Source organism: Euprymna scolopes, chromosome 42 (genome assembly GCF_053919585.1).
Source record: "Euprymna scolopes isolate OS-2025 chromosome 42, ASM5391958v1, whole genome shotgun sequence".
Classification (NCBI taxonomy): domain Eukaryota; kingdom Metazoa; phylum Mollusca; class Cephalopoda; order Sepiida; family Sepiolidae; genus Euprymna; species Euprymna scolopes.
The window spans coordinates 47,240,970-47,256,491 of record NC_136523.1 but is presented as its reverse complement, the minus strand read 5'-3'; the positions used below and the strand labels follow the sequence as shown (position 1 = coordinate 47,256,491).

At 37.5% G+C, this 15,522-nt stretch overlaps 1 protein-coding gene across 1 annotated transcript in view; it reads left to right on the top strand.

Annotated features, from left to right (window-relative positions):
* Window positions 1-431: 431 nt before the first annotated feature.
* The window catches only part of LOC145267161 (uncharacterized), a 137,394-nt gene continuing 122,303 nt past the window's right edge, over window positions 432-15,522 (top strand). The window contains exon 1 of the mRNA XM_080123210.1: window positions 432-579. Within this exon, the coding sequence (XP_079979336.1) occupies window positions 432-579 (148 nt within the window). The remainder of the gene's footprint in view (window positions 580-15,522) is intronic.

The window sequence follows — 15,522 nt, the reverse complement described above, 5'->3', positions numbered from 1 at the left end:
AAGAAACACTAGACTAGCTGAAAACATTATCAATAATTTTCCCCACTCTTTATCTGTGCCTAAACCTAGACATAGATTCCATGATCAAAGCTTCTTTCTTAGAACTGCACGCCTCTGGAATTGTCTTCCGTTTTCCTGCTTTCCAGCTGTCTATAATATGGTTGTCTTCAAGTCCAACGTGAACAAGTTTCTGATGAGCCGTTCCACTTAAATTAACAAATTTACCGAACTTCCATTACTATCGATTACTATATTGTCCTTTTGACTACTCTACACTCTTTAACCCTTATCCTTGAGTGGCCGATCGGCCTTGATAAGTGGTGACGCCTATGTAAAAAAAGAAAAAGAAAAAAGACGTGTCCAGGATGATAAAAACAAAGTTTCCGGACACAATTATGATCTTTGTTATAGTTTCACGTAAGGGCCACATCATGCCACCTCGTATCTTCAAAGTCGGCAAAGTGTACCTGGATGTGCTGAAAAGTTTGGTGATTCCTTGGATCAATCAGGTGGCCGTTGAAAAAACTCTTGGCGTACCCGCAGGATTTGGTGCCCGCCCACAAATCCAAAGAGATCCAGGCATGAGAAAGAGTACAATAACTTTGTACCTTCTCATTACCCACCCTCTTCCTCCGATCTGAACCCGCTGGACTACTTTAGTCATACGTCGATATCATCACCAACATGACCTCCGACAACACCAAAGGCAGTTTCATCACCGCCATTCGCCGAGTATTCGCTGAGCTCCCGTCGGCGCTTGTGAAAAAGGCATGCTCCCAGTTCCCGACCCGTATCGGGGCGATGATTGAGGCTGAAAGCGGCTACATTGAATAGATGTCAGCTCTACTACATAATCAAGTTACCTGAATTGACTTTTTCAATAAAAGTTTTAAAATAGAGCTGTAAAAAAAGAACTAAGTTCAGCATTTACCCCTCACCCTCATTTAGCCCCAAAAGTCCCCAGGGGGCATCAAATTCTGGTGAAAATGAACAAACGATGTAATTTTAGGTCTTAACATATGTAAATTTAAGTTCTGCATCATGCAAAAAAAAAAATGACGAAGTCCATCATTTGTCCCCTCCTTCCCCTTACCTATTGAGCCCTCAAAGTCCCCATTTAACATATTTAAATTTGGTTTAACAATGTTATTAAATATTTTATGTAGAGGATATTTACCAAAACAGGTTGAATCAGTCAAATCAGAACGTTTTGAGGTATCGGCATCGGTATCGGAATCGGAAAAATTAGTGTCTGTTTTCTGATGCCAGAAATGATTCCTTTAATTATCTTTGTCTGTCTGTGTCTGTGTGTGTACATTTTCCTACCAAACTACTCTGTCAATTTTCAGTCTACAAATTCGAGATTTGACATAAAGGGTATTGAGACTTGGGACGATCGTTTTAATCGATTTCCGGCCAAAATTTGGCTGTCAAGGAGTCAAAGTTCAACCATTTGACCATTGAAAACTCTACTAAACTCCTCCGTCAATGTTTGGTCTAAACACTTCAAATTTTAGATTTAGCTTACTTGGTCATGAATCTCACTTTTTTATTTGATTTGTTCTCAAAACAGTAAATATTAAGAGGGTGAAAATTGGGGTCAAAGTTTTCAAAAATTGTCCTCTGCTGTCTCAACCAAATTACTCGGCCAATTTTTGGTCTAAACATTGGAAATTTTACATAAAGTGTATTCAGACATAGAGCAAGCTTTTTAATTGGTTTTTGACCCAAACTTTGGCTGCCAAGGGGTCAATGTTCTAACAGATTTAACCTTTGCGGTCTCTAGCAAACTATTCAGCCAATTTTTAGTCTAACCATTTGAAATTTTACATCAAGGGTATTCAGATGTGGAGTAAGCTTTATAATGAGTTTTGGGCGAAAAGGTGGCTGTCAAGAGGTCAAAGTTTAAAAGTTGACCTTTGCAGATTTTACCAAAGTCCTTCGCCAATTTTGGGTGTAAACACTTGAAATTTTAGATGTAGGTTACCTGGACATGAGTCAAACTTTTAATATATATATATATATATATATATATATATATATATATATATATATATATATGCACATAAAGTTATGAACAGTACATAGGTCTCGTGCAAAGCTGGGCTGAACCGCTAGTGTATATATATATATATATATATATATATATATATATATATATATATATATATATATATACCCGTATCCAAATTGAATATTCGAATGCTCATATCTTTGGTTCTATGGGATGAAACTTCATGAAAATTTGAAGATTTTATGACAATTAGTAAAAAAGAACTTATATTTTCAAACCAATAAAATATGTCCAAATTTGCCAACATTTGCATATAAAGTATCCTGGCCAGCCACCTTTCGTTTTAAGATGAATTGTGCTTAGATTTTTTTCTTTTTTCGTGATGATTGTCTCCCCTGTGATATTGCCAGTCTACTATTATATATATATATATTAATAGCAGGGCGCTCAGCATTGCCCAATAGTAAAATACGCTTAATTATGATATTTTTTATTAATGCAGATTTCGTATTTATTATTATACTAGCGAAGAGTACCCGGCGTTGCCCTGGTGTTTGGAGGTGGGCGTGGAAACTCCGGGGGTGGGGGTGGGGGTTAAAAAATATTTTGGTAGGTAAGTAGTAGGATGGAACCCGAACCGTTGAGGCAAAGTTGTAAATTGAAGTGGGAAAAAAACGTGCGACGTTAACGATTGCCTCACCGCGTGATGCTAACGGAAACACGTTTGAATTTATATAATTATTTAGATTTGACAGGTTCCCGTTTTAATGAGTTAATGAGGTAAAGTTTGACTGCGGGATTTTTATTTTCCCACGATGTTATAGGAAAAAGACTAACTCACATGCGGCGAGCGACAAATGTTGAATATTTATCTTCCCGAAATCGAGCAAATTAAATAGACAGGCGAGCTTCGGGTTTAACTGTGAGACATTACGATTTATATGTGATATAAAAAGTTTTAAAAGGTTGTTAAGCGACCGACCGCTTCTCTGAAAGAAGACTTTTGTAGACATACAGAAAAAGCGAACACACATACAAACATACATATATTTTCGCTTTTATATTTATAGATTATGAAGCTCTGCTTGCTGCAGAGATAAAAATTAAAACATGAACTAATAGCTATGATGTTATGCATGTCTGTTCATAATGCTGACAAATTTCATTTTTTCTTTTTAATTTTCACACTTTCCAATTTTCCCGGGCTAAAACCCAAATGTAATGTTTCGACTGGGTTGAAATACCTTACATATGAACTTTCATATTTAGAGTAACATATAGACATAGTTTATTTTATGTAAGCCTCTTAGCATACTCGAAGGCCTATTTTTTTTAATTTTCGTATGTATAATTTCCTTAAAGTTTATTTTGCTTGTCCTTAAAATTCTTAATCCGTCATCATTATATAAGCCGACCTCTGTATTATTATGTCTAAAGTAGTGATTAACATAACTTATTGATATCCAATGTAAGTAACAGGACACCGATTGTTATAATCAAATTAAAAGTAGAAGAAAGAGAAGTATAATCTGGTATACACCGCCTTATAATCGGATTAGAAAACTAAACTTGGAAAGTAATTCCTACATCTCACCGGACTAAAACCTTTCCCGTCACCAATTCCTTATACAATTTTTTACAAGAATAGCATTCATTGAAACTCCGCGGAATAAGGATGTTGTAAATTGTTTTTTGGAGTATTCAGTTCAGTAATAAATTTGATTGTAAATTTCAACTTTACAGTTTTAATTTCTTTTCTCTTATAATAAGCTCTACTCTTTAATGAGTGTGTATTGAGCTTTTTTATTTGGTTGGGATTAAATTATCTCTATGTAAATACTGATATTTATATTAGATTGAAGTTTACCATTGCTTATATCGGGTAACGACTGCATCTTTTTTATTTCAATATATATATATATATATATATATATATATATATTCTCACAAGAAACTGATTCAGAGAAACGACAAAAGTTAGGAACTTAGGATTAGGGAAAAGGAATGGCAATGGGTGAGACTACGACTCCCGAACAACGCCGTGTACATACACTTAGTATATGAATAAAGATGTCGTATTAATTAGATTACTCAGTCTACTGTTTTTATTTTAAGGGTCATTTTCACAACGTTTCGATCGATGTAACGTCCAACGTTCTTCTGGTCGTCGTCGAAAAGAAAAATATGTGAAAAACAAACAACACTCAAGACGAGGAGAGTTGAAATCAATTGAAATTATCTATTTCGGAACAAAGGGAGATAATCAAAACAGATCACAGAAGGAATCGAAAAAAGAGTCCGTGTGCATTACTTTAGTGCTCAGTTGGCACATGGGGAGAGTGCAGACAAATGCAGTTTCGAATCGAAAAAATTTTTGGTGTTTTTTTTTTTAGAAAGATTATTTAAAATTAATATAAATTTATAACACAAAAAGGGGAGTTAAAAAGAAACAAAACAAAATAAACATAAATAAACTTGCAGCCAGATATCACCCGAAGACAATCTTGGAAAATATGAAACTATCTATCAGGATTGGATCATCGAAAACATAATTACAAAAAATATATATATATATTTAACACATTGATGACGTCACAGTCGTAACGAGAGGTCATGCGTAGCGGGAGAATGAGAGAATAAAGGTCATTGTTAAAAAGAGAGTCGAGTTATTACTTTTCCTATGATCCTTTGCGACGTACTCTGCTACAACGTGTTGGGTCTGCGTGTATAAACGTCTGTAACGTTGCATAGAGATTGATATTTAATACAAAAGTGAGCACAAATTTAATCATATTCAATCATCAACTCGGCATAAAGCACCCATTCTAAGTCAACGGGATATAACTTTCGCTCGTTGTCCTAAAAAGCATTTTATGTTTCTTTATTAAATTTGCTTATTGTTTACACGAAATTTCAGTGTGTAAAACTGTCAACCCAAGTGAATAAACTGATTCAATTTCATGTTCTTTTCTATTAATTCTTTACTTGCTTTTGGTTTCTTATTCTAGTGTTGTTATTTTGCTTACCATTGTACCAACGTGACACGCATATGAACTGATTTGGTTGTTTGGTTGTTTTTGTTTTACGGCATATCAACCCTTTTCAGGTTATTTAATGCCGAATCCAGTGATTCGGAGGAAAAAATTTTTAATAGAATATATATTTTTTTTCAAGTCTGTTTCTATTTAACCCATAGTTGGGACCCTAACAGGTACTACCACTCCGGGTCACGGTTGACCTGAGAGCAATGGGAATTAAGGGGTAGCTCCACACTCCCCAAAGCCCACAAGTCGGGGCTTCACCATCGGATATATCATATCTCGGATCCGCATATGAACTGATTAAAAATAAACTATGATGAATGTTCAAAATGTATAACGATTTTTTTTTTTTAATTTTGACCCATATTTTTACCTCTTTAAAACTATTTTAACCAGCTAAAGACCCATAAAACAACGGCCCGTAAAAATCCAATCATTAGAGGCCCCCTGGCGCCGCTCTTCGACTTTTAGTTTCGGGGGAAATAGTTTGAAAATTGGGAGACAAACAGACAAACATATAGCCGTTATATATTAGATTTCAATTTCAATTTTAAACAACGCTTACATCACGGGAACTCATTGTAACTAATTCAGAAAAAAAAAATTTAAATGAAAATGTGTGAAAATAGTGTGGTTATTTTTTCCTTCTGTTCAGATAAATGATTAAAAGATTGAGGTTTGGGAGAACCAGTTTCACGAAAAAGCAAAACTAATAAGCAAAACAGTATAAAACACGTGGAGGTCATTTATTTCATTTTGTCTCACGTAGTTGTAAAAAGTCCTCACCCGTTCGAAAACTTTGGAGATCCCTGGTTTAGTCAATACACTGTTATCTCGCTCATAGTTTATTCATGGCCAATATATTTTATGAAGCGGCCAGGAAATAAGCTAATTAATTTTCCCGCGAAAAGACCATAGACTTCGCTTCGTACATCTCGTTTCTAGCGAAGCCTTTAAATTGTCGCGCGTAGAAATTGGTATCTGTACGCGCGTTCTTTTGGGGGAGGGGAAGCGGACAGATATATTGAACAGTGTGTGTGTGTGTGTGTGTGTGTGTGTGTGTGTGTGTGTGTGTGTGTGTGTGTGTGTGTGTGTGTGCGCACGCGCGTGAGAGAGAGAGAGAGGGGGAGATAGACAAAAAAAGAGACGTAGAAATTGGTATCTGTACCCGCGTTCTTTTGGGGGAGGGGAAGCGGACAGATATATTGAACAGTGTAAGTGCGTGTGTGTGTGTGTGTGTGTGTGTGTGTGAAAGAGGGAGATAGACAAAAAGAGAGACAAAGAAAGGGAGATGAAAAAAGAGAGTAGAGAAAAAGAAAAACAGAAACTTGAAAGGGAGTCGAGTAGAGAAAGAGAGGGGTACAAAGAGGGGTGGAGAATGAAAAAGAGGAGAATAGAGAGAAAAGTGAATAAAGGGCGAAAAGAGGGTAAGAGAAACAAAAAGAAAGAAGGGAAAGCAGTAGAAAGAAAGAAGAGACAGAAGGGACGACAGAAATCGAGGAAGAAACGAGAAGAGAGAAAGAGATAGAGAAGGAGAGAGAAAGAGATAGAGAAGGAGGGAGAAAGATATACAGAGTAGAAGGATAAAATTCTCGCCTTAAAGAAAACAACACTACAAATTTTATTTAAAACTTTTATTGAAAAAAAAATCAATTCAGGTAAGTTGATTATGTAGTAGAGCTGACAGCTATTCAATGTAGCCGCCTTCAGCCACAATCACCACTTTGATACGGGTCCGGAACTGGGAGCATGTCTTTTTTTATATAAGCGCCGGCGGTATCCCGGCGAATACTCGGCAGATGGCTGCGATCAGGCTTGCTTTGGTGATGTCGGAGATCATGTTGTAGATGTTCTCGACATATGACCAAACGAAGTAGTCCAGCGCGTTCAGGTGTCAGGGGAGGAGATGACTAGTGAGAGAAGGTCATAGCACTCCTTCTGGAGCTAAGCTTGGGTCTCTTTGCACTTGAGGGCCGGCACCGAGTCCTGCTACCACATCCAGGGTTTGCTTGCGTCCACCTGATTGCACCAGAGTATCACCACACTCTTCAGCACATCCAGATACATCCAGGTATTAACTATCAAGCCGACTTCGAAGATATGAGGTGGCATAGTATAGTCCTTACTTGAAACCACACCAAAACCCATAATCGTGAATCGTTCATTGGATTTTCATTCTGAGGGAGCTGGCAATGGTCCTGTTTTCATAACTTGGATCGGTAGAGAGCATGAGTTGTACAGCGGCGCATCTTTGATCTCACTCATTGAACAGTGTATCATTTTTAGACATGATAGAATATATATTGGGATATATACACAACTAGCCAACAAGTAGATGGTTTGCAACAAAAAATAAACCGGTTTTCATAAAACGGAAATGGAATCATATCATCTTTTCTAGGGCGACAATTTTATCGTTCTATCCTGTATGTAAAAATGATGAAAATGCTATAGGAAATAACGCTTTGTGTGTTCTTTAAGATAGATAGATAGATAGATAGAGAGGGGGGAGAAAATGGGAGAGAAGAAATAAAGAAAGAAAAAGAGAAGAAAAAAAGAATGAAGGAATTTAAAGAGGAAGAATGAGAACAAGAAAAAATAAAGATGGGAAAAGAAAGGAAAAAAGAAGGAAAGGAAGAAAGATAGGAAGAGAGAAAGGGAGTATGAAAAAAGGATATGGGATGGAAAGAAAGGAAGAAAGAAAACAAAAGAAAATTAGAAGAAAAAAGAAAGATGAAAGAAAGTAAGGGAAAATAGGGGAGAAAGAATGAGCGAGATAAAGAGGGTGAGAGAGATAGAGAGAGAAAGTTAAATAGAGAAAGGAAGGGGTGAAGATAAAAATAGACAGATAGAAAGAAATAGGAAATGGAAAATTATAGAAAGAACGAGAGAGAAAGAAAGAGGAATAGTAAAATAACGAGAAAATGAGAGGAAGGGGGAAAGTGGTGTTAATGAATGGACAAAGGAAAGAAGAAAAAGAAGGAAGGAAAAAGAAAGAAAGAACGAGAGAGAAAGTAGGGTAGAAGAAAATGTGAAGAAAAAAATAGAAAGAGTGAAGAAGATAAAGAGAAAGAGGCAGAGAGAAAAAGACAAAAGAGAGATGGAAAATTAAAAGAGAAAAGAAAGGGAGAGAAGAAGGGAGTGAGAAAGGTGAGAAAGATACAAAGAAAGAGGAAGAGAGATAAAAAAAAGAAAGAAAGAAGATTGGAGAATGAAGAAGAAACTGAAATGTATGTGAAAACGAGAAAATATCTGTAGGAGATAAGGTTTTGTATATTGTTTGATAGAGAGAGGGGGAGAGAGTGAAAGAGAGAGTAGAGAATAAGAGAGAAAGAGAGCTAAAAAGAGAGAAAGAATGAGGGCCATGAAGAGGTAGAGAGAGAAAAAGAGAAATAGCGACAAAGAAAAGGAACGAAAGTGGGAGGGCCAAAAGAATGAGAGGGAGAAAAGCTAGGACAGAGTGTAGAAAGAAAGAAAGAAAGAAAGAAATCGAGAGAAAACGAGGGGAAGAGGAAAAGTGATAAGAATCGAAAGAAAGAGAAGTAAAAAAGAGAAATAGAGAGAAAGCGAGAGGAAAAGAAAACGTGACGTAGAAAGAAAGAAGGGAAGAAAAGAGGAAGAGAGAAAAAAGGACGAGAGAGATGAAGAGAGAGGGGCGAATAGAGAAAAATGTATTCGAAAACGCGGCAGAATCTTTAGGATATAAGGCTTCGTGTGTTGTTTGTTATCTTTATGGTCGGCCAGCATATTGGTTTTGCGACAGCTATTGCCGAATAACTCACCGTAAACATCGGTAACCTTCCGCGTTGCTGCTGTCGCTAGTCAGGACAACATAAGCTGTGTTTTATGGCGGAGTTATTAACTGGCATGGGCCTAATTTTTAGCTTCCTTAAATGGGTGTCGCCATCTTACAAAAGACGGATGAGGCCCGATTAGTCGAGCTACACGCGTTGTCCGTAATGACTGTTAGATTAGAATCAAGAATGACACTGGTGCGCATCGGCTCGGCATGCTAGAACCTTCGGAAATGACCCTTTGTTTTGTTTTATGTGGGTGATGATGGTGAGAGGGGGGTACAGACGATGGCGGCCATGTTGGATCCGACAGGAAAAGGACGGTTGATTGTATATTGATGTCGCTTTATGGAGAAAAATAGATATTCTGGTGTGGAGAGTGTTTCAGATGTAGAAGAACGATGAAATGAATGAATGAATAAATAAATAAATAAGAACAAGAAAAATTGTAAAGAAAGAAGGAAGGAGAAGAATGATAAAAGAAAGGAATAGGAAAAAAAGAAAGAAAGGAAAAAGAAAGATATAGAAAAAGAACAATGGAAAATAGAAATGAAAGACAGAAGGAAAAAAAAACAGAAAGAAGCAGAAAAAGAACAAGGAAAAAAGAAAGAAGAAAAAAAGAAAAAAGGAAAGTAGAAAAAAACGAAGGAAAGAAAAAAAAAGAAAATTAAACAAAGAAGGAAAAGAAAGAGGATTAGAAAGAAGAAAAAAAGAGATAGGAAACGAACGAGGAAAGAAATAAAGAAGTGGGAGAAAAGGAGAAAAAGACAGAAGAAGAAAACGAACAATGAAAGGAAGAAAGAAAAGAGAGAAAAGGCAGGAGAAAAAGAAAGAAGAAAACGAACAGGGAAAAGAAGAAAGAATAGAGAGAAAAGAAGAAGAAGGAGAAGAAAAATAAATAAGAAAACTAAAAAAAGGAAGAAAGTAGAAGAGGAAACAGGAGAAAAAGAAAAAGTAGAAAAAAAAAAACAAGGAAAAATAAAAAATAGAAAAAATAGAAAGAAGTAGAAAAGTACAAGAAAAAAAAAGAAGAAAAAGAAACAATGAAAGGAAAAAGAAGAACAATTCAAGAAAAATGAAACAAAAAAAAAGTAAAGAGAGGAAATGGAGAAGAAGAAAGAAAAATGGAAATGAAGAAAAAAGGAACGAAAGATGAATGATGAAAGGATTTGGAGGAGGAAGAAGAGGAGGAATGAATTCAAAAATAAGGGAAGCAAAAAGAATAAGGGTAAGGAAGAGCTTGATGATGATGAAAGAATGAATGAAGGAAAGAAAAGAAAAGCAAGAAAAAAAGAAAAAAGAAGAAGTTAAGTTTGTCGGGGGGGGGGGTTAGCGACTAGCCTGGGTGCCCGGCGTTGCTGGAATGTTTGCGGATGTGTGTTGAGAAAAAAAAAAAATAAAACACTGGTAGTAGGCAGGCTCGAACCAATACCGCGAAGGAGGAAAAGAGTGTGAAAAAAAAAAACGTGATGTCTTTGCTGTTGCGCCTATCGCCAAAGCTGAAGTAACGTAGGTTTAAATTAAGGCTAGACAATTGAAAAAGACGATGACGTTCGAAAATATCGGCGAAAAAAGCGACCCCTCCCTATAGAAAAGTGCCCAGTTGAGGATGAAGGAATTGATGTTGTAGCTAATTTTTCGATATTTATCGTCCGAAAGGTGGAGCTTATGATAAAGATGTGAAATTCCGTCGCCTCTGTCAAAAGTTTTAGGAATACATACATACATACATACATACATACATACATACATTATGATTGCTGCATCTTTCCAGATGATCGCCGTCACATTGAGTTTTCCCAATCTTGTCATCCATTCCATCTCAGATGACTCTGCACTCCTGCCGCAGATTTGCACACCTTGAAGCAGATGTGACATGCAAATTGAGCAATTTCCATTGAGTTGACTTCCTCTGGAGTTTGAAGAGTATTCCTATGAACAATCAGATGTCTTCTCAAACCAGCAGTAGACTTGCAAACTTTGCTGCGTGTTAAACAGATAGTTTGGTTCGGACAAATAGGTGCAAAGTTGACCTGAACAGGAGTTTTGTGCGACTTAATGTAGTTGACGTAGCCAGTTTTTGACAAAAGCACTCGTTCACAAGTGTCGCATTTCCAGCTCTGGTTGACATGGCTAAAACCGTCAATTAAACCTTTGCGAAGCTCTCGCTTCAGATTGCTGTGGGCCAGCTTTCTTTTCTCTAGAGCATCACAACTTTCACGTACAAGCTTTCGGCCTTTGCAGAGTAAGTTCTTCCCATATGTCGATGTCCATTTGTAAGACTTTCAAATTATTCTTTGTAGAATCCCTGAACCTCTTCCTATGCTTGTGCTGAGGGCGCTTGTCATTTTCTTGCTCCCCGTAAAAAAATTGTTTTGGCAGCCTACAATCCTTCATTCGAACCAAGTGGTCCACCCAACGTATGTGAGATCTGATTATAAGGATCTCAACACTAGAGCAACATGCTCTCACAAGGACTTCAGTATCGGGTACTTGTGCTTGCCACTTGATGTTTAAGATACGTCTCAAGCATTTTTTGTGAAATTGTTCAATCCATTTAATGTGCCTTTGATGCAATGTCCATGTCTCCGATGAACACAACAGTGTGGTTAGCACACAGGTCTTGTAAACGCAGATCTTAGTCCTGTCACGATCAGACCACACTCTCTTCTCCAACCTTCCAAAAGTTACAAATGCGTTCTGAATTCGCTTGTGGATTTCAGTGTCGAGACAGCCACCCCTCGACAGCGAACTACCAAGGTACACAAATGAACCAACTACTCCCAGTCTAGTATCACTAGGTGTATCAGAATTTTTGTAGGAATTTTTGACACCACTTACACGAAACTGCGAATAAAATATAAAAAAACTCGTAATTTCTCTTTTAAAAGTGGGTTGTTTGTTTTCTTTATGGATTATACTTCCAAAATAAACTATTAAAGTTGTATAAAAAGTAATAGAAATATTATTTATTCATTTTTTTTAAATTAATTTAATTGATTTTACGAGTTCAGTATTTTTCAATTTTTAAACTTAATAAATCTATCAATTTTTCTATTGATTCTATTTTTACGATATTTTGATAATGTGAAATTTTATGCTCTTTCCAATAAACCGAATATAATATTTTAGACGTTGTTTTTTTTTTAATTCACGCCCCTACCCCATTTTGAAATGTCTATTAAAAAGTAAATAATTAATTTACTCACCAAAGTGTTATATATCACAAATTGAAGATAAAAGATCAATAAGAATATATTCAAATTTAAAACAAAAAATAGTTGTTTTTTTAGAAATTTATCTGTAAAGTCCGAAGTTTAAACCCTTTTTTTTAAACACGTTGTTTGTTTTTTTTGTTTTTTGTTTTTTTAATGAAACCTTGGTCCTTGCTCCTTTAATTGAAAAATAAAATAGGGATTGAATTACATTTTTCGAGGAGTTATAAGTTTGGAAAGACAGGAGTGGAATTATTTAATATTTTTCAGGAAATTTCTGACACACCTATAGCACTACAGACCATGATGTTCGGCTCCACGTATGACTGGCCCAGTGCAGGATTGAACATCACCTTTGTTTTAGACAGACTGATCTTCAGACCAAAGGTAGTGCAGGAGTCAGCAAAGCTATCCATTATATGCTGCATATCAGTCTCAGTGTGTGACACAAAAAAACAGCATCGTCTGCATACAGTAACTCCTTGACCAAGACATGGTGCTGCTTGGTTCTGGCATTAAATCTTCTAAGATTAAAAATGCGACCTGTGATTCGAAACTTTAACATGACACCCTTATCGCAATGTCGAAACGCATGAGCAAGTAGAGCAACAAAATATGTAGAGACAAGATTAGGGGCAGGAATATCATCTTGTTTGACACCATTGTCAACTGGGATTTCATCAGACAATTTTCTGTTACACGAGACTCGGCCTTGCATGTCCCTGTGCAGTTCCTTGAATATTCTAAGAAAGGTTGGAGGACACCCTGCTTTCTCTAAGATTAACAAGAGAGCATCCCTGTTAACGGTGTCAAATGCTTTGGTTAGATCCTCAAACACTTGATACAGCGGTATCTGTTGTTCAATGCACTTTTCCTGGACTTGCCGGGCTGACAAAATCATATCCATATTTCTCTGCCAGACCTATAGCTACTTTATGGCTCTGGAATAGCATTAGGACAAACATCCTCCAGTAACCTGTTTAATAGAGGTCGTGCGAGAACTTTCCCAGCAGCTTCCAAACGCATAATCCCACGGTAGTGGTCACAAACATTTTTCTGTCCTTTTCCTTTAAATAGTCACCAAGACACCATCAATCCAATCCTATGGAACAGGACCACCTTCCCAGATTTCCTCAACAAAACCAAGGATAGCATTAGCAATATTCACACCACTAATCCTAAGAAGTTCCACCGGAACACCATCAAACCAGGTGCCATTCCACTGCTGATTTGTGCGATAGCCAACTGCACCTCAACCAGATTAGGCAAACGATCCATTAAGAATGATATCACATTGTGGTAGGTTATCAATTGCATCAGCATCTACTGCTGAGGGATTGTGAAACACATCAGTAAAGTGCTCTTGCCATCTTTTCAAGACATCTTCTGGGTCCTTAATGACAACAGAACCATCTTTCGACATCATGGGAGATATTGAAGAGGTAGAGGGACCAAATACTTGGCGCAGGAGTCCATAAAATTCCTTTGAATTTTTTGTGTCAAACGCCTTTTGGATCTGCTCCGTTTTTCATCTTTCTTAGCTCACGTTGCAATGTGGCTTTAACCTCTTTGTATTGTCGCAGATTAGTTGTATGATCAGAATGATCTTCACGAAGTAAAGATTCATAAATTGTCTGTTTATTCATCAGCAACTGATTAATTTCAAGGTTGTTGACGTCAAACCAGTCCTTGTTCTTATCCCTGTTGAAACCAAGAACTTCAGCATCAGCAGAATAAACCTGAGTCTTAAAATTAACCAATGTACCATCAAATGCAAGATTATCGAGCTTTTCCGCCATACTCTTTTGAACTTCAGGCAGCTTTAACTGGGCGACATCAATAGGCTTAACACCACTATAACGAACTTTCTTACGGATTCGTAAATTAAACTTTTCACCAACTTGTGATCGGTGTCACATTCAGAACTGCGCATGACACCAACAGTATATGCATCTCGAAGGTCGCGTTTTCGAGTTATGATGAAGTCAATTAGGTGACCATGCTTTGAACGTGGGTGTATCTAAGTAGCTTTGTGCTTCAATTTACGACGAAAAAAAGTGTTACAGATAGCAAGATTAAATTCTGAACACAGCTCTAGTAGGTTAAGGCCATTAACATTCATAGTACCGATACCATAGCGACCTAGAGAACTCCAGATCTCATAGTCTTTCCCAACATGAGCATTAAAATCACCAAGAATAACAAGTTTTTCATTAATTGGTGTAGATGCAACAGAACGCAGAGACTCATAGAAACATAAGATGTCATCTTCATTCACTTGAAGGGTTGGTGCATAGACCGAAAGAATAGTGATGAATCTGTTATGTGAGAGATGAACACGAAGTTTCATAATGCGATCACAGATACTGGAAGGAAATTCCATAGTATCAACCAAGGATGTTTTAATTGCAAAACCGACTCCACCATTTCTACGGATACCCTACGGTTTACCAATCCAGAAGAAAGTGTAGCCTGATGATACCTCTGTCATTTGATCTTCTGAAAGACAAGTCTCTGACAGAGCAGCAATATCTATATCAAGTCTCCGTAGCTCTGTAGTGACGAGCGCTTTCCCGTGCTCTGGACGGTTGGATGACGCTTTATCAAGAAGAGTGCGTACATTCCAACAGCGTAAATTGAATTTTACTCCTTTTTGGAGATACAATTTTTGTTTTCTTCCTGCTTACATGAACCACCGTTAGCCGCAGGAAATAACCAGTGATAGTATGACAGACAATTTTTAGTGCACCTTTTCTAGCACTTTCCCAGGACATTGGGTGAGCAGTGTTCTCCCTGAATAGGACTGCTCAGTCACTGGAACCCCCACCGGAGTTGGCCTCTGTCATGTGAAGGCACAACAACGATGTTAAGATAGGGTTCCTGTCGCCTCTGTGCAGATTTATGACTGTGTGCCTCCAACTGTTCAAGTCTGTACACGTTGCCACTCCTCCATCGCCATAGGACTTGCAATAGAAATAAACCACAGATAAAGATAGAAAAAGATAAAAGATAGAGCTCAAGTAACATATGTACATCGTTGTATTGAAGTGACAAGCGCTTGTACGACACGAGTGTCACTTTCTAAGTCTCCAAAACAATAACCTAGTGACAAGCCGTTGCAAGATGACTGGTAATTGCTTTGGCCGCAGATTTCTCGTGAGAGTTGTCCTCGCCTAGAAGGATTGCCTCCACCACGGCTTACAGGAGATCCTTCTGACTGGGACTTAGGTAGCTGGACACCAGAGCATGGTCCACACGCCGGTGGGTCATGAATGCCGCAGTCAACAGGGCCTAAGCTCCTCTGGAGGTTTCTATAAGGGTTACCTAATCCTTAACCTTTAGTTCAAAAACCTTATCCCACAAGGCAGTGGGGATTCAGTTTTCTGGCGCTGAACACTCACCATTCACCAGAGCCCCGTTAGCTTGGCAGAACTCACGACGTGCACGTGGGGATGATT